At 36.9% G+C, this 18826-nt stretch overlaps 1 protein-coding gene across 5 annotated transcripts in view; it reads left to right on the forward strand.

Moving 5' to 3' along the window:
* RBBP6 (RB binding protein 6, ubiquitin ligase) overlaps nt 1-18274 on the forward strand; it is a 35360-nt gene extending 17086 nt beyond the window's left edge. For 2 of the 5 annotated variants that reach the window (XM_063797720.1, XM_063797719.1), the window contains exons 6-19: nt 1017-1105; nt 1223-1319; nt 1710-1849; nt 4911-5083; nt 7017-7120; nt 7229-7566; nt 8608-8704; nt 8826-8904; nt 9013-9067; nt 10185-10253; nt 12549-12911; nt 13198-13299; nt 14151-15905; nt 16286-18274. In XM_063797720.1, coding sequence (XP_063653790.1) covers nt 1017-1105; nt 1223-1319; nt 1710-1849; nt 4911-5083; nt 7017-7120; nt 7229-7566; nt 8608-8704; nt 8826-8904; nt 9013-9067; nt 10185-10253; nt 12549-12911; nt 13198-13299; nt 14151-15905; nt 16286-17855 — 5031 coding nt within the window. In that variant the 3' untranslated portion in view covers nt 17856-18274. Of the gene's footprint in view, nt 1-1016; nt 1106-1222; nt 1320-1709; nt 1850-3832; nt 3947-4910; nt 5084-7016; nt 7121-7228; nt 7567-8607; nt 8705-8825; nt 8905-9012; nt 9068-10184; nt 10254-12548; nt 12912-13197; nt 13300-14150; nt 15906-16285 lie in introns of all 5 variants that reach the window. The other 3 variants (XM_016929640.4, XM_016929641.4, XM_016929643.3) reach the window with 3 other exon arrangements.
* The last annotated feature ends 552 nt before the right edge of the window (nt 18275-18826 follow it).

Consider the following 18826-nt stretch of genomic DNA (forward strand, 5'->3'; position numbering starts at 1 on the left):
TTTATAATTTTCTAATGCAAAGTGGTTTAGTATAGAGTTAACACTTAGAAGTTTATAGTTTACTGTTTTTATTCTTATGTACTGTAAGGACCATATTTGAGTTTTTGGTCTATTCCTACCATTGTTTCTTTGTGGGGAGGAGTTGGGGAGGTTTGGGGGATTGGTTTTTTTTGTTTTGTTTTTTTAAACTACAGGTATTTGTAAAACAGTGTTTGGGTTCAAACAAATTAGTTGTTAAACATCTGTAATCCAGTTTTCTGTAAATGTTGCTGTTGTTCTAAGCTCTGTTAATGTTAAGCATTCTTTGTATATAAAATTACAATAAAATGTTAAAACTGGTTGCTTGTTTTGTGGATGAATGTAAAGACAAACCCCAATGAATGGCTGATATGAGTGCTAAATGCCTGAAGATTCAACTTAACTAGAAATCACTCCCTTAGACCCTGCTTATATCTAGACCTTGTATATCATACCTCAAAGATGAAATTCATAAAACTTATCTGAAGAGTTTAATTTAAAATTATAATGCTCAATGCACATCTTTTGCACTTGAGTTGAAACTAACATCACTACCTAAAGAGCCTTCTACTTCTAATATCTGCTGCATAATACGTTCAGTCATTCTACCCCCATCCCTACCTCCACATTGTAAGTATAAATTACAGTCTTAATGCTCTGACACTTGAATTATTTTTAAAACGTCAAGTGTTTCTATTCTAACTTAATATCAGTCTTTAACTTGTAGAAAAGTAGTATGCAAGTCTTCATGTAAGGTACAAACAGGGTCTAAGGTTTGAGTGCCCCCAGAATGACTTTCTTCAGCCTTGCAGACACCCAAACATCATGTAATTACCTAAGGAATTCCCAAGTGCCTCTTCCAGGTTATACATGTAAATAGCTGTTTTTATGCAAGGTTAGTTAGATACTGCTCTTTACAGGATGAGTGGTGTTGTCTTTGGCTGTGTGGTCTTAAATGTGTTTCTAATGTGTGTGTCAAATAATTACCTGTTAAACAGACTGCCAATCTGGCTGAAGCCAATGCTTCTGAAGAAGATAAAATTAAAGCAATGATGTCGCAATCTGGCCATGAATACGACCCAATCAAGTAAGTTCATAAATATTTTATACTAATAGGAACTTTTGGGGTGGGTTTTCCCCCCCAATCAAAAGCACTATTTTTTCAAAATCCTCGTATACATGTAATTTTTTTTCCCCCTTTTAGTTACATGAAGAAACCTCTAGGTCCACCACCTCCATCTTACACGTGTTTCCGTTGTGGTAAACCTGGACATTATATTAAGAATTGCCCAACAAATGGGGTAAGTTCAAAGCAGAAACTATGGTATATCTTACTTTTTTTCCTTTGGAATTGTTCCTTAGCTATCTTATTTTTCTTGGTTAATACTGCCTTCTGTAGACAATGGCAAATGAGCATGGTCTCTGGAGCCAAATTTGCCAGGCTTCAAATCTTGGTTCTGGCACTTGGCTGAGTTTGGGCAAGTTACTTGATCTCTATAAGCCTGTTTTTTCTTCTCTCAAATGGAGATAAAATAGTACGTACTTCACATAGCAGTTACAAGGATTAAATGAGATCACATATGTAAAGCACTACAAGTAATATAGTAAGCACTGTATAACATTAGCTAATTTATTAAATAAAGGTAACTGCTTTTTCTCTTCCTCCTCCTCTTCCTTTTTCCTCTGAATAGGATAAAAACTTTGAATCTGGTCCTAGGATTAAAAAGAGCACTGGAATTCCCAGAAGTTTCATGATGGAAGTGAAAGATCCTAATATGAAAGGTGCAATGCTTACCAACACTGGAAAATATGCAATACCAACTATAGATGCGTAAGTATGCAAATTAGGTATGACCTGTGGAGACTCCAGTCAGTCCCAGGGTATAGTGTTTTAATCTTGGGCTTGTAACTTTGCTACTTGGATTCCTTGAGAACTTTGTATACCAAAGCCATTAGTCTCTACATCTTGCATTTCTGTGAGGCTGCAGTCTGCTCCATTTAAAGCAAATTTAAAATGGATTTGGGGATTTTTTGTTATCAGTGAGTGCCACTTCCCTTGTAGTCTTCTAATTTTTTCTTTTTCTGTCATTCCCTGCTTTCTTCCTCATTCACATACATACTCCCACATAATCTTATTATATATGCTACTTGCATTTTTAAGTGAACAAAACAGATTGTAATCATTTTGAGAAAAAGGAGGCTTAAGAATAAAAGCTCTGCATGATGTTGAGGCAAATTTAAGTGTCAGGCATAAATGAAATACTGAAGTAGCTTGAATAAGTTTGGATATGCCATGTGAGTCTTAAGATTCTCAAGTAAGGTTTATTTTATAAACCACTAGTTCAGATCAACTATAGCTCTATAAAACACCTTAATGCCTTTTTTTTTTTTTTTTTTTGAGACCGAGTCTCGCTCTGTCCCTCAGGCTGAAGTGCAGTGGCACAATCTCGGCTAACTGCAAGCTCCACCTCCCGGGTTCACACCATTTTCCTGCCTCAGCCTCCTGAGTAGTTGGGACTACAGGCGCCCGCCACCACGCCTGGCTAATTTTTTGTGTTTTTTTAGTAGAGACAGAGTTTCACCGTGTTAGCCTGACCTTGTGCTCCGCCCGCCTCGGCCTCTCAAAGTGCTGGGATTACAGGCATGAGCCACCACGTCCGGCCCTTAATGCCCATTTTTAATGTGTATTCAGATTTTATATTATGAACCAGTTTTTAATGAAATGGACAGACATGAAAATTCAGTGGCAGGGTTCAACTAGATAACCTCCCATTTTATCTGCTTTTATTAACGTAGTCAATTACTTTTTTGATTACCTTCAACAGTTGTGATCTCACATACTATACAGCATAATATTAAGTGTTCTTTGGACTGCCGTTCTCTAACTTTGTTGAGCATAAGAATTTCCTATAAAAGTATGTTAAAAGACTGGCCAGGTAGAGGGACCTTGGGCAAAAAAAAAAAAAAAAAAAAAAGATCCTGGTTGCTCTGCCTCCAATTTTGATTTAGAAGTTATGTGGTAAGACCCTGATTCTACATTTTTAACAGGTTGTCCAGGAGATTGTGAAGTTAGGGGATCCTCAGGGCATCAATTTACAGAATAGGTGTTCATGTTCTCAGTGAAAAAATACATACATATATAAGAACAGTTTTCCTCAGCTTCATGCTATAAATATTGTTGAAGTGTAGTGTAGTGAGCAGGTGGGGATGATGATGAAAATAGCTATGCCATAGAATGATTTTGAAAAGATCTTGTGTTTTTGAATATGTACTTCAGCAAATAGTGTTTTCGTTCACAGATAAGAATGTTTTCCTAAACTCCCAACCCTGCTCACTTCCTCAACTTCACCCCCATCTATTTTTTATCAGTCACCATCCTGTGTTTTTGTGGTTCATCATTGAACAGTCTGTTGTTATGCTGTTTCTAATTCAGAGACATTTCATAGATGTTTCCAAATAACTTTAGCTTGAAATTGATTATTTTTACAGACACAATTAAGAGCAGACCGCTTCATCTATATTATGTAAAATTTTTAAATAAAAATTTGTGTTGGAAAAATTAATATCACCTGTAAACCCTAACTAATAATTAACTTCATTGCTTTTGAATGCTGAAATACAAATGCCCAATTGTGCCAGACACACAGCAAATACTGGGGAAAGATGGGAATCTAAATATTTTAAATGAAACTTTCACCCTCTTCACTAACACCACTGATAAGCAACTCAGACTCTTCTTCTGTTTCTTTTTCTATCCTCTGTTCTCCTCTTTTTTTCTTTTTTTTTTTTTTTCTTTTTTCTCTCTTTTGGGCAGTGGGAGACTCCTCTTTCACAAATTGGGAACAATGGGGCATAAGCAAATTGATACTTATTTCTGGAATCGTGGTGATGTCTATGGAGCAACTGCAACACAAATAACACACCTAAGGTACCCTACTCTGTACAGCTGAGATTCTTTCATTTTCAGCATTGAGATAAACACACTCTGTTCCTGAATGAAATAGAAAGGGTTTCTCTAGGGATTCCTGTGTTTTGCAAATTTGCCTGATTACAGAGAAGATGGGGGTGTAGAAGCAGTGGTGACAAGTCTGAGAATAGCTATTTTTATTTTTTAATACTATATTTAATGCCCAACATTTCTGCAAAATGCATTTCTTTAAAAAACTGGACCTAGAATGTCTAACGAGGTGTTACTTTACAGTTTTGTAACACAGATTTTGATCATTTAAGTCACTAATGCTTCTTAATTGACTATAAATTAACCTCTTAAAATACTAATAAGTAGATCATGGGTTTTGGTATCTCATTTTATTAATTATTTGTGTGGTAATGACATAATATTTCCCTTGAGCTATCTTTCCTTAATTGTATAATGTCAGTACTAATTTTAATTTCCCATCTTGTGGCATTTACTCCAATACCTTCACAGATTTGAGAGACTTTTGGGATATGGAGAAGGGGAGATTTTTTGGGATTTTTAATTTTAATTTTAATTTTAATTTTTTTCAAGAAACTTGATAGAGTAGGAAAAATTGTGATTATGGTGTTGTCTAAATTCAAGTCTTGTCTTTGTCACTTAAATAGAACTTTATGGCACAGAACATTTCGCTTTATTTCTGGCCCTCAGTTCTTAAGAGTTACGGGTTCTAAGATCCTTTTATTGTTTTTATAGCATTTCTTTGCTTCCTTTTGTTATGCTTGTTTAGACTTTTGTGTCTTTGTTTAGGGTTAGGTGGTACATAATTACTCCCTTATTTTAGAAGATATGGTGCTTGTCTAAACTAATTTGGCATTGCGCTGAATTATGTGTTCCCATTATGTTACAGTAGAACATGTAGCATGAGTACTCTGCCTTCTTAACAATGGTAAAACATGAAAACTTTCTTTTACAGAGAAGCATATGCAATTGGGAAGAAAGAGAAACCTCCCTTCTTACCAGAAGAGCCATCTTCTTCCTCAGAAGAAGATGATCCTATCCCAGATGAATTGTTGTGTCTCATCTGCAAGGATATTATGACTGATGCTGTTGTGATTCCCTGCTGTGGAAACAGTTACTGTGATGAATGTAAGAAGTGCTGAATCTTGGAAGATGTATATTTTAGAATATTTGTATTTGCTTGGAACGGCTTTTCCCAACCTCATATATTTTAATAATAAAATAAATAATGTTGATGACAAGTGTTGATCAATGAGCATTAAGTAGTGAGAAGTCTGTTTTTCTTGCTGTATCTTTTTTAAACAATAACCTGTTTGTCCTTTTAAATTCTGGAATTGACTTCTGTACCTTCATCAGGGTGACTATACTGAGGTGTTTTTCTTAATATAGACTTTTTGTTTCCTGTATGTTTTAAGTGGTATCCAGAATTTTAAAACTTTTTTGGGCCTTAGATAATTGTGGAAATATTTTTAAGTGGTATCTAAATCTTTTTCCTGGATTGTGAATAGCTTATCCTAATATTTCTAAGTGTATTAACACCTGATTCCTGTAGAGAGTTTTTTTGTTGTTTTTTTTTTTTTGAGACAGAGTCTCGCTGTCTCCCAGGCTGGAGTGCAGTGGTGTAATCTCGGCTCACTGCATCCTCTGCCTTCTGGCTTCACACAATTCTGCCTCAGCCTCCCAAGTAGCTGGGACTGCAGGCGCCCACCACCACACTCGGCTAATTTTTTGTATTTTTAGTAGAGACAGGGTTTCACTGTGTTAGCCAGGATGGTCTCGATCTCCTGACCTCGTGATCCGCCCACCTCGGCCTCCCCAAGTGCTGGGATTACAGGCGTGAGCCATCGCGCCCGGCGTCTGTAGACATATTTATTACCCAGCATTTACCATGCAGTTGTGACTTTTTAAATCACTTATATTAGCACTTAGTTGTTTCCTGCCACTTATCCTAAGTTTGTGCCTTCTTACACAGAAGAAATCAGTGTTACCTGAAAATTTGCTCAAACCTGCTCTGGCCTTTTTCATTTTTAAAGGTAGTTTTGAAATATACAGTCCTCATACACATGGTTCTGCATCTGCAGATTCAAAACCACAGATCATAAATATTTGGGGGCAAGAAAACAGTAAAAAATAATAGTAAAGACTAATACAGATTTTAAAATAAGTATAACAACTATTTACATAGCATTTATATTGCAGCAGGTATTACAAGCAATCTAGAGATTATTTAAAGTATACTGGAGGATGTACATAGTATTATATGCAAATACTATGCCTTTGGGGCAGTTGAGAGACTTGAGCATCTACAGACGTTATCTTCAGAGGGTCCTGGAACCCATCCCCTTTGGATACCTGTAAATCTTAATTTTTTGACCTCTTCAGTGAAGACCAAGGTCAAGAAGAGGTTGCTAAAGACTTGTTTCAGATTATATCTTAGATTTAACATACCACTTGGTATTACTGGAGTTTTACTACATTGAAGCTTAATCTTCGTATCTGTAATTTAGTGTTGCTCCCACGTACTGTGCTGTAGGTCTCTCATTTCCTTGCCTGAATAAAAACCCCAAGTTAGCCATGTAAAATTTTTGTCTTTCTAGACTATCTTATATTTCTCTTTTGTTTTCTACAATATTCCAGTTACTAGCCAAACAAAGAATAGTCTTTGAGAAAGAGTGCTTTTGCTCTCAATTCAGACATTTGTTTAAAAAAAAAAAAAAAAGATGGGGTGGGGGATCCTTGCTATTTTGCCCCAGGCTAGCCTTGAACTTCAAGGCTCAAGTGATTCTCCTGTCTCAGCCTCCCCAGGAGTGGGGATTACAGGCACATGCCAGCGCACCCAGCTGTGACTTCTTTTTAGCGTAGCATAGGTCATATAGAAAAGAGCAGAGGAGTACTGTAAGATGAGAGATTTTACTTAAGTTTCTTAATCTGAGAAATGATTAGCACGACATGCTTGGAAAACGGTAATGTAACTGAACAAATGTGGACCATCCTTTTAATTCATTTCGTAAACACTGAGTTCCTACTATGCTTTTATTAATATTTGAAATCTTATACATAGGTATAAGAACAGCACTCCTGGAATCAGATGAGCATACGTGTCCAACATGTCATCAAAATGATGTTTCTCCTGATGCTTTAATTGCCAATAAATTTTTACGACAGGTAACTATCTGTATCCATTTTATGAAAAAATTCTTTTTAACTGATTTAACTGTACTTCAGTGAATACTGCATGACATTTTTCTGCATTATTATGCTTGGTATCTGTAGGCTGTAAATAACTTCAAAAATGAAACTGGCTATACAAAAAGACTACGAAAACAGTTACCTCCTCCACCACCCCCAATACCACCTCCGAGACCACTGATTCAGAGGAACCTACAACCTCTGATGAGATCTCCAATATCAAGACAACAAGATCCTCTTATGATTCCAGTGACATCTTCATCAACTCACCCAGCTCCGTCTATATCTTCATTAACTTCTAATCAGTCTTCCTTGGCCCCTCCTGTGTCTGGAAATCCATCTTCTGCTCCAGCTCCTGTACCTGATATAACTGCAACAGTATCCATATCAGTTCATTCAGAAAAATCAGATGGACCTTTTCGGTAAGCCTGTGTATTTTTCACTGTTAGAAACCAAATGAGGTCAATGATGTAGTGTTTTGTTGTTGGTTATCACTTTAAACAGCTTTCTTAGTGGACCAGTGTGCTCAGTAATGTGGGATGACTTGTAAGAAGTGACTTAGTCTTATTGGGGGAAGAGGAAAACAAACGTGATTGATTTGGCAAATGAGGATTAAGCATCCTGAGGTCAAATACTACACAGGTTGCCAACCAGCCCCTATTAAACGTTGAATGTTCCATATACCATAACAGCTCTGAACTTAACAGAGGTGGGAGAATTCACTTGTGATCATAATGATAGTTTTGGATAGGAGTAGTTTTGAGTAGAACTAAGAACAGTTTAGATAGGTAGAGAAGAGGGGGTAAAAACACAGGTAAGTAGAGAAGTCAGGAATAGTGATTGTTTTGGAGCATAATTATTATGTAGGAGAATAGTGAAAACTCACAGCCTACCACTTCAGAAATGAGACTTTTGTCCATGTAGTTTAATGTCTCATAAATTCTTTAAAAAAAAAAAAAAAAAAGGTGTAAGAGGCCCATTTCAGACACACTGAAGCAAAATCTTTAGGATGAGACCTTTACATTTACATTTAAGAAATTCCACTGATCTGGTGGAATTTATTTGGTTGATAGTGGAAATAGGCCCAGAGAGTTCTATGGCTGACCCAAGATTATCCTTTCAGTTTAGTGGTAGAACTAGAGCTAAAACTTAACTCCTAATCCTAGGGGGATTTTTGTCTTCATAGGCCAGACTTTGATTTTCTTTAAGTTTTACTATTCTTGCAACTGATTTCTGTCATAACTGTAGTATCTTCTTAAGGAGGGTCCTTCATTTTACTTTTCCACTTACATATAGAGAACTCTTCAAAGTTTCAGCCTTCTCTCACTTTCCTCAGAAGTATTCATCATCTTTGACTTAACTCATCTTAACTGCAGGTGATGGGTAAACAGCAGCAAACTTTTTTACTCTTAATTGTCCATTTCTGATAATTTTTAATGTATTATAATTTATGTTTTTTAAAGGGATTCTGATAATAAAATATTGCCAGCTGCAGCTCTTGCGTCAGAGCACTCAAAGGGAACCTCCTCAATTGCAATTACCGCTCTTATGGAAGAGAAGGTAAATTTTACTGGTGCTTTAATTTGGGATTTTTTTACAGCAGGGTTTTGTTTTTCTGGCTTTGTTCTTACCTCTTTTTTTTTTTTTTTTTAACTCTGTTTATTTGTGGTTGTTTCTAAAGGGTTACCAGGTGCCTGTTCTTGGAACCCCATCTTTGCTTGGACAGTCATTATTGCATGGACAGTTGATCCCCACAACTGGTGAGTAAGATCACTTTGGTTTAGACTTTTTTCCCTTTAAAAAATAATTTTAGCTTGATTTAATGTGCAATTTTGTATTTACCTACTGCTTTTATTTTTTGTTTCTAGGTCCTGTAAGAATAAATACTGCTCGTCCAGGTGGTGGTCGACCAGGCTGGGAACAGTGAGTAGATGTTTACAATAATCTTCAGATGATTGCCTGCAAACTAGATAATGGAAGGTCCAAACTAGGCAGCGGGTCGCTGCTCTTTATTGTAAACTTTTATGTGCCAGATTAACATTTTTTATGTAAAATGTCAAAATTCAAGCTTATATGAGGGTTTTTTTTTAATGAGCAAATCTTTTCTAAAATACAAAATTTTTAAAGTTTTTTTCTACTTTCATATCCAACAAGTGGGGACCTTGACAGGACTTCAGTTTAATGAATAGATAAGAATTACTTGAAAAGTTATTTTAAATATGGTGGCATTTCCTAGTAGGTTTAACTTTTTCTACCCTTAATTTGGATGATCAAAGTTTGATTTGAGTACATAAATACATAATAAGATTAACGTCTACCAAACAAAAATTTTTTGTCTGAAATCGAGTTGTTCTACAGGGTATGGTTTTGCCACCCTAGAATACAAAGAACTTTGATTTTCTCTGTGGGATATTTTATGGCATTAAAAATCAGCAGACTTACTTAATGTATTTTTAGTTATATAATTATTTCTGTTTATATAATCCAATTGAAAACTGATATATTCTTAAAAGTATGAGTTACTAGCAGGATATATCTATATCAGTAGAAGGAACATAGGATTTAGAAACAGGTAGACTTGGGTTTGAATCCCATCTCCTTCATTTCCTAGCTGCATGACAGTGGTCTTGTGGTTTTACTCCCTAACATCCATTTCCTCGTTTGGATTTGGAATGACACTACCTACCTTAACATGTAAAATGACTTCATTGTGCCCAGCAGACAAAAGGGCTCTTTTCCTTGTATATAACAATAAGTTCACAGAGTAATTTATAGAGTGCTAATTAAAATATAATAGTACATAAAGTAATCTATTTTGAGGTCTAGTTATTGTTATGATACAGTTAATTGGTGGGGGAAAGTTAGTTTTAAGTAAATATAATATTTACTCAGCTCTGTATCTGAAACAAGTTTAAGAATTGGGGAGTAGGAAAAAGTTTTCAGAGTAGTTAAAATTGGTGTCTTAACAGCTATGCATGGAAAGGTCATGTATTATACCCATGGAGAAATACTTGAGCCTATTTTTTTTTCTCCCACACAGTTCCAACAAACTCGGCTATCTGGTTTCTCCACCACAACAAATTAGAAGAGGGGAGAGGAGCTGCTACAGGTAGGCATGCTAAAAATCTTGGAAAATAATCATCTTACTTTTTATATATATATATCACCAAAGAAATTAAAGCACAGCAGTGGCAGGAAGGAAGGGGGTCATTTGTTTGTATTGTGCTTATCCCTCTTAAGTCCTGGGTAGTTGTCCTTAAAGAAGGCTAGAAAAGAATAAATTATATATAGTATCTTAAATGATGGTTTTTAAGACATTTTTAATATTCCTTCCCAGTGATTACTTTCTCCCTGTCAGCAAACAGCAGAGTATTGGCTTGCATTTACCCTCTTGGAAGTAGAAGAAAGTCAGGGGTCAGACAATATCTAAGGGTCAGACAATATCTAAGATACCAGTTTAATTTAAGATTAAAGTTAACAAGCTCAGCTCCCAACTGTGAACAAGAATTGCAACTATTTCTCTTCTAGACTCCACTGTCCCAATCATCTCCCACCGTCTCTTTTCCAAAAAAAGAGACAGGAGATTGTTAGAGGCTCCTGCCCTAGTGGGCAGGTACAAGCAATATTAATCTAAGAAGTAAGAATCTTACTGTCTAGGTCAGGGGTCCCCAACCCTGGGCCACAGACCAGTATCCATCCTCGGCCTGTTAGGAACTGGGCAACACAGCAGGAGGTGAATAGCAGGTGAGCGAGCATTACCACCTGAGCTCCACCTCTTGTCAGATCAGCAGTGGCATTAAGATTCTCATAGGAGCATGAACCCTGTTGTGAACTGCGTGTGCAAAGGATCTGGGTTGCACATTTCTTAGGAGAATCTAATGCCTGATCATCTAAGGTGGAACAGTTTTTACCCCCCTGCCCCCGTCCATGGAAAAATTGTCTTCCACAAAACAGCTCCCTGGTGCCAAAAAGGTTGAGAACTGCTAGTCTAGGTCATAATCACCACCAGGATAAAGGAGCCTCCAAAACTTCATAACAAGAGTTTTGGCCAGGCATAATGGCTCATGCTGGTAATTTTAGAGCTTTGGGAGGCTAATGGGGGAGGATTGCTTGAGGCCTGAAGTTCAAGATTAGCCTGGGCAACATAGCAAGACTCTGTCTCTACCAAAAAAATAAAATAACCAGACATGGTGGCATGCACCTGTGGTCCCAGCTACCTGGAAGGCTGAGGCAGGAGGATCACTTGAGCTTAGGAAGTCAAGGCTGCAGTGAGCTATAACCACATCACTGCACTTTAGCCTGGGGGACAGAGTGAGACCCTGTCTCCAAAAAGAAGGAAATTCGGGATATCTTCTAGTGCTTCATTGCTAAACTTATGAAAGTTTACTATGTCATTACTGGATCACATTTTAAAAGAAGGTAATAGTTATTCATGGCTCTCTGAGAAGATGCTTAAAATCTAAACCCCTACTGTTGCTGTTGTGTACCAATTATTTATAATTTAAAGCACCTCTAGTTTAACAGAAGTAACCAGTTCTGTTTGGTGAGGCACAAATTAGAAACCTAGCCAACACTGTTATTTTTACTTAAGCTTTTGAGAGAGAGCGTTGATATTTTCATTGTTAATTATAGAAGTTAAAACTAGAATTTATTCTGCTTTGTATGATCTTCACCCACTTCCTCCTTCAAAAAAGAGGTTACAGGAGGTGGTTTTCCTTCATTTAAACTTTGGGGCCAGGTGTGGTGGCTCTCACCTGTAATCCCAGCACTTTGTGCAGATCACCTGAGGTCAGGAGTTTGAGAACAGCCTGCCCAACATGGTGAAACCCTGTCTCTCCTAAAAATACAAAAAATTAGCTGGGCATGGTGGCACACGTCTGTAGTCCCAGCTACTTGGGAGGCTGAGGCAGGAGAATTCGCTTGAACCCAGGAGGTGGAGGTTGCAGTGAGCCAAGATTGCACCACTGTAGTCCAGCCTGGACGACAGAGTGAGACTCTGTCTCAAAAAATAAAAAATAAATGAATAAGTAAGCTTTTGGGGAGAGCTAGGTCATAGCAGCATTAACCTGTCAGTTCCTTCAAAAGACAGTTTAGGAAGTAACAGGTAGTAATTAGTGGAGTGATAATCAGTCTGAACTTCATAAAAGAGAACTTTTAAATACAATATTTCCGTGTAGAGAAGGTCCTGTAAACTTGCATCATCTCAGTCGAGACATGGCCTTAAAAATTATGTTGTAGAGTTATTTTTACAAATAAATTGTACTAATGTTTCTACACTAGTTGAATAGTTGGTTCTATTCCACTGTTTTTAAGTTTGAAAATAATTATGGATAGAAAAGATAAGCTTACTTGTCTCAGATGACTTTAGTTTGAAGAAGTAATATCTTGGAATTTATTTCTCCAGAAGTATAAACCGTGGGCGACACCACAGCGAAAGATCACAGAGGACTCAAGGCCCGTCACTACCAGCAACTCCAGTCTTTGTACCTGTTCCACCACCTCCTTTGTATCCGCCTCCTCCCCATACACTTCCTCTCCCTCCGGGTGTTCCTCCTCCACAGTTTTCTCCTCAGTTTCCTCCTGGCCAGCCACCACCTGCTGGGTATAGTGTCCCTCCTCCAGGGTTTCCTCCAGCTCCTGCCAATTTATCAACACCTTGGGTATCATCAGGAGTGCAGACAGCTCATTCAAATACCATCCCAACAACACAAGCACCACCTTTGTCCAGGGAAGAATTCTATAGAGAGCAGCGACGACTAAAAGAAGAGTATGTATTCTAATTTGAAATTATTATACACTTTTTTCATTTTCTGATAATAACATTAAATAGGTGTCTGGAAACGTTTTCCAGTGTTTCCAGTTAGTATGAGAAATTCACCTAAAATTTAAACCAAAGCCATACAAGCAACTTCTCAGGGATTCCTAGTTTATAGTTTTAAAGTGGAAAACTAATGGCAATTTCATTCATTTCATTCATGATCTAATTACATTTGTCTTGTTAGTTTTCTTAAATGGTTTTTGTTAACTTTCACTCTTTAACTTTATTTTACTAGGGAAAAGAAAAAGTCCAAGCTAGATGAGTTTACAAATGATTTTGCTAAGGAATTGATGGAATACAAAAAGATTCAAAAGGAGCGTAGGCGCTCATTTTCCAGGTTAGTGTTTTGCAAGCCTTCACAACAGAATTACAAACGGGACTTTGAATATCCAGGGATTAGCTATGGATATAAAGAACATTGCACTTAGGAATTTTTCTGATTCGGTCTAGGTGTATAGAAGTGAAGATGTAGCTTATTTCCCAATATCTGTTCATTGAAATAATGTCTCAGTGTAAATTCTATTGTGTAGAACTAACAGTTGTGGGGATTAAATTGCCCTTGTCCCTTGAAGTTATTCATAGTATCAAATAATTGGGAAATGTTTTTGGAAGGAAAGAAATAGGGGAATAGCCAAAAAACAGTTCTCAGGACCCTTTTACCATAAGGCTACAGCTTCTTGCTGGAACATTAACCTGTGTAATTATGAAGTAGTAGTAGAATACAGATTGCTTTATTGACAGAAAAAGTGAATTATAAAAATTCCCTGGAAGTTTGTTTAAAAGACTTTATTTTTTAGCCTTACACTTGAAATGTGGTTTCTTTTAAAAGTAGGCTGTTGGCCAGTATAGGACAAAAAACAGACTCCTACTTCAATATTCAGATAGGAAGTGAAATTTAAAATTAATTGACATTTTGTTTAATGTTAGTTAGCTCATATAACTCACGGTACATTAATGCACTTCACTCTAATTGTTAAGACTTCACTTTTGTTTTGTAACAAGTGATTGCTCTGATTTGTGTACTTTATTCCATTCCAGTAGAGGTCACTGTGCCTCTTTAATCATCTAAGATGAAATTTGATATAAAGATAGATGAAACCGTGAGGAAAGAATGCTAGAATCTGAGAGTCTGTGTTTTATTTTGTATGTATTTCTCAACTATCAACTATTGTTTTGTTTTGTTTTTAGGTCTAAATCTCCCTATAGTGGTTCTTCGTATTCAAGAAGTTCATATACTTATTCTAAATCAAGATCTGGTTCAACACGTTCACGCTCTTATTCTCGATCATTCAGCCGCTCACATTCTCGTTCCTATTCACGGTCACCTCCATACCCCAGAAGAGGCAGAGGCAAGAGCCGCAATTACCGTTCACGGTCTAGATCTCATGGATATCATCGATCTAGGTCAAGGTCACCCCCTTACAGACGCTATCATTCACGATCAAGATCTCCTCAAGCGTTTAGGGGACAGTCTCCTAATAAACGTAACATACCTCAAGGGGAAACAGAACGTGAATATTTTAATAGATACAGAGAAGTTCCACCACCATATGACATGAAAGCATATTATGGGAGAAGTGTTGACTTTAGAGACCCATTTGAAAAAGAACGCTACCGAGAATGGGAGAGAAAATATAGAGAGTGGTATGAAAAATATTATAAAGGTTATGCTGCTGGAGCACAGCCTAGACCCTCAGCAAATAGAGAGAACTTTTCTCCAGAGAGATTTGTGCCACTTAACATCAGGAATTCTCCCTTCACAAGAGGCCGCAGAGAAGACTATGTTGGTGGGCAAAGTCATAGAAGTCGAAACATAGGTAGCAACTATCCAGAAAAGCTTTCAGCAAGAGATGGTCACAATCAGAAGGATAATACAAAGTCAAAAGAGAAGGAGAGTGAAAACGCTCCAGGAGATGGTAAAGGAAATAAGCATAAGAAACACAGAAAAAGAAGAAAAGGGGAGGAAAGTGAGGGTTTTCTGAACCCAGAGTTATTAGAGACTTCTAGGAAATCAAGAGAACCTACAGGTGTTGAAGAAAATAAAACAGACTCATTGTTTGTTCTCCCAAGTAGAGATGATGCCACACCTGTTAGAGATGAACCAATGGATGCAGAATCAATCACTTTTAAATCAGTGTCTGAAAAAGACAAGAGAGAAAGGGATAAACCAAAAGCAAAGGGTGATAAAACCAAACGGAAGAATGATGGATCTGCTGTGTCCAAAAAAGAAAATATTGTAAAACCTGCTAAAGGACCCCAAGAAAAAGTAGATGGAGAACGTGAGAGATCTCCTCGATCTGAACCTCCAATTAAAAAAGCCAAAGAGGAGACTCCAAAGACTGACAATACTAAATCATCATCTTCCTCTCAGAAGGATGAAAAAATCACTGGAACCCCCAGAAAAGCTCACTCTAAATCAGCAAAAGAACACCAAGAAACAAAACCAGTCAAAGAGGAAAAAGTGAAGAAGGACTATTCCAAAGATGTCAAATCAGAAAAGCTAACAACTAAGGAAGAAAAGGCCAAGAAGCCTAATGAGAAAAACAAACCACTTGATAATAAGGGAGAAAAAAGAAAAAGAAAAACTGAAGAAAAAGGCGTAGATAAAGATTTTGAGTCTTCTTCAATGAAAATCTCGAAACTAGAAGTGACTGAAATAGTGAAACCATCACCAAAGCGCAAAATGGAACCTGATACTGAAAAAATGGATAGGACCCCTGAAAAGGACAAAATTTCTTTAAGTGTGCCAGCCAAAAAAATCAAACTCAACAGAGAAACTGGGAAGAAAATTGGAAGTACAGAAAATATATCAAACACAAAAGAACCCTCTGAAAAATTGGAGTCAACATCTAGCAAAGTTAAACAAGAAAAAGTCAAAGGAAAGGTCAGACGAAAAGTGACTGGAACTGAAGGATCCAGCTCAACTCTGGTGGATTATACCAGGTAGCTGAGTGTAGGGGGTGGGTGTGGAAGTTTGTTGGGAGAAGGATTTTCTTCAGTTTTATCCATGCTTGTGCTTTTTATATTAATTATGAATGCTGATCTAGGGAAGTAGGCTGGTTTTATGTAGTCTTTTGTTGTCTTTGAAGAAGGGAATTGCCAAAGACAAGGTTGTAAGTAGATTTTGGGGGTGAGCCACATTTGTGTTGATACAATCATAATCTTAAATTGTGTGTCTTCCTTAGGGCAGAATAAGTTTTTTGTTTTTTTTTTTAAATGTTAAAAGGACATTTGTGTTTAAGTTAGCATTTTTATATTTATCAGTGTTTTATAATTAATAGTAAATTCTTCATTAATTAAAAATGTTTTGTTATTCTTTTTAGTACGAGCTCAACTGGAGGCAGTCCTGTGCGGAAATCTGAAGAAAAAACAGATACAAAGCGAACTGTGATTAAAACGATGGAAGAATATAATAATGACAATACGGCGCCAGCTGAAGATGTTATCATTATGATTCAGGTTCCTCAATCCAAATGGGATAAAGATGACTTTGAATCTGAAGAAGAAGATGTTAAATCCACACAGCCTATATCAAGTGTAGGAAAACCTGCTAGTGTTATAAAAAATGTTAGTACAAAGCCATCAAATATAGTCAAGTATCCTGAGAAAGAAAGTGAGCCATCTGAGAAAATTCAGAAATTCACCAAGGACGTGAGCCATGAAATCATACAACACGAGGTTAAAAGTTCAAAAAACTCTGCATCTAGTGAAAAAGGGAAAACCAAAGATCGAGATTATTCAGTGTTGGAAAAGGAGAACCCTGAAAAGAGGAAGAACAGCACTCAGCCAGAGAAGGAGAGTAATTTGGACCGTCTGAATGAACAAGGAAATTTTAAAAGTCTGTCTCAATCTTCCAAAGAGGCTAGAACGTCAGATAAACATGATTCCACTCGTGCTTCCTCAAATAAAGACTTCACTCCCAATAGAGACAAAAAAACTGACTATGACACCAGAGAGTATTCAAGTTCCAAACGTAGAGATGAAAAGAATGAATTAACAAGACGAAAAGACTCTCCTCCTCGGAATAAAGATTCTGCATCTGGACAGAAAAATAAACCAAGGGAAGAGAGAGATTTGCCTAAAAAAGGAACAGGAGATTCCAAAAAAAGTAATTCTAGTCCCTCGAGAGACAGAAAACCTCATGATCACAAAGCCCCTTATGATACTAAACGGCCAAATGAAGAGACAAAATCTGTAGATAAAAATCCTTGTAAGGATCGTGAGAAGCATGTATTAGAAGCAAGGAACAATAAAGAGTCAAGTGGCAATAAACTACTTTATATACTTAACCCACCAGAGACACAGGTTGAAAAAGAGCAAATTACTGGGCAAATTGACAAGAATACTGTCAAGCCTAAACCCCAGTTAAGTCATTCCTCTAGACTTTCCTCTGACTTAACTAGAGAAACTGATGAAGCTGCTTTTGAACCAGACTATAATGAAAGTGACAGTGAAAGTAATGTTTCTGTAAAAGAAGAGGAATCTTCAGGAAACATTTCTAAGGACCTGAAAGATAAAATAGTGGAGAAAGCGAAAGAGAGCCTGGACACAGCAGCAGTTGTCCAGGTGGGCATAAGCAGGAATCAGAGCCACAGCAGCCCCAGCGTCAGCCCCAGCAGAAGCCACAGTCCTTCTGGAAGCCAGACCCGAAGCCACAGTAGCAGTGCCAGCTCAGCAGAAAGTCAGGACAGCAAGAAGAAGAAGAAAAAGAAGGAAAAGAAAAAACACAAGAAACATAAAAAGCATAAGAAGCATAAGAAACATGCAGGCACTGAAGTGGAATTGGAAAAAAGCCAAAAACACAAACACAAGAAAAAGAAGTCAAAGAAGAACAAAGATAAAGAGAAGGAGAAGGAGAAAGATGACCAAAAAGTGAAATCTGTCACTGTGTAAAAAGACAGATTTTTTAAATTGACTTAATTACTAAGTCATCTGTATTAAATTTTGTTATAATGTAAAGAGATTCAAGCCTTGTAAATAATGACATGGAAGACCCTGTGCTGCACTTAAAATATTGCTGCTTGATTATTTGATTTTTACATCAGAGCTTTATAACACGAACTTTTGTACAGAATTGTGAGTTGTGACCATGTAACATGAGAGGTTTTGCTAGGGCCTATTATTTTTAACCACCATTAATTAGTTGGGGTGGAGTTTACTGTAATGTGAAATTTTCACATTTGAATTTTTTTAATTGCCTGGCAAAAGCTGATATAAGTTCTAAAATATCAGCAGAATGATTTGCTGAATTCATTACAACCCCGTTATGTCACTTTTTGATTACAATAAAAGTTTTCAGTAAACTTTTCAAATGTTGAGTATTTGCATTATTTACAGAAAGTAGTGCCATATCTGTATACTTAACCCACCAGATGCAGGTTGTATGTGTGTCTCCATTTTCCTGTTTTAAAATTCTTAGTTTTTAGTACAAGCTGAACTGAATATACAGAATTCTAAATTAAACATGGAAGATACATTTCATAGGTGGGTGGGTGGTAGAGGCCAGAAATCAATCAGGATTAATTGGAGATGTGGTTAAATAAATCTAGGAGAGTCTTGAATTACATAGAAATTCGAAGTTTGAACTTTCAAAATGGTTTGGATTTGAGTATTAGAGATGCAGAATTGTGACCACGTATTTATGGCCACGTATTTTTCTGGAAACCCTGATAAATAAGTATTAAATTCCTTGATAAAGTAGAATGCAGCTAAACCAGTGAGTGCTTGTGGCCTACCCAATCTGCCCAGTTGACAAGCAAGCGGTCATTACTTACGATGAGTTTCCTTTATTGCTGTGGTTTGGGAAGTGTACCTGGGGACAGTGAAAAGGTACTGAAAGGATGTGGGGAATGAGGGAGAGTAGG

Source organism: Pan troglodytes, chromosome 18, assembly GCF_028858775.2.
Source record: "Pan troglodytes isolate AG18354 chromosome 18, NHGRI_mPanTro3-v2.0_pri, whole genome shotgun sequence".
NCBI lineage: Eukaryota > Metazoa > Chordata > Mammalia > Primates > Hominidae > Pan > Pan troglodytes.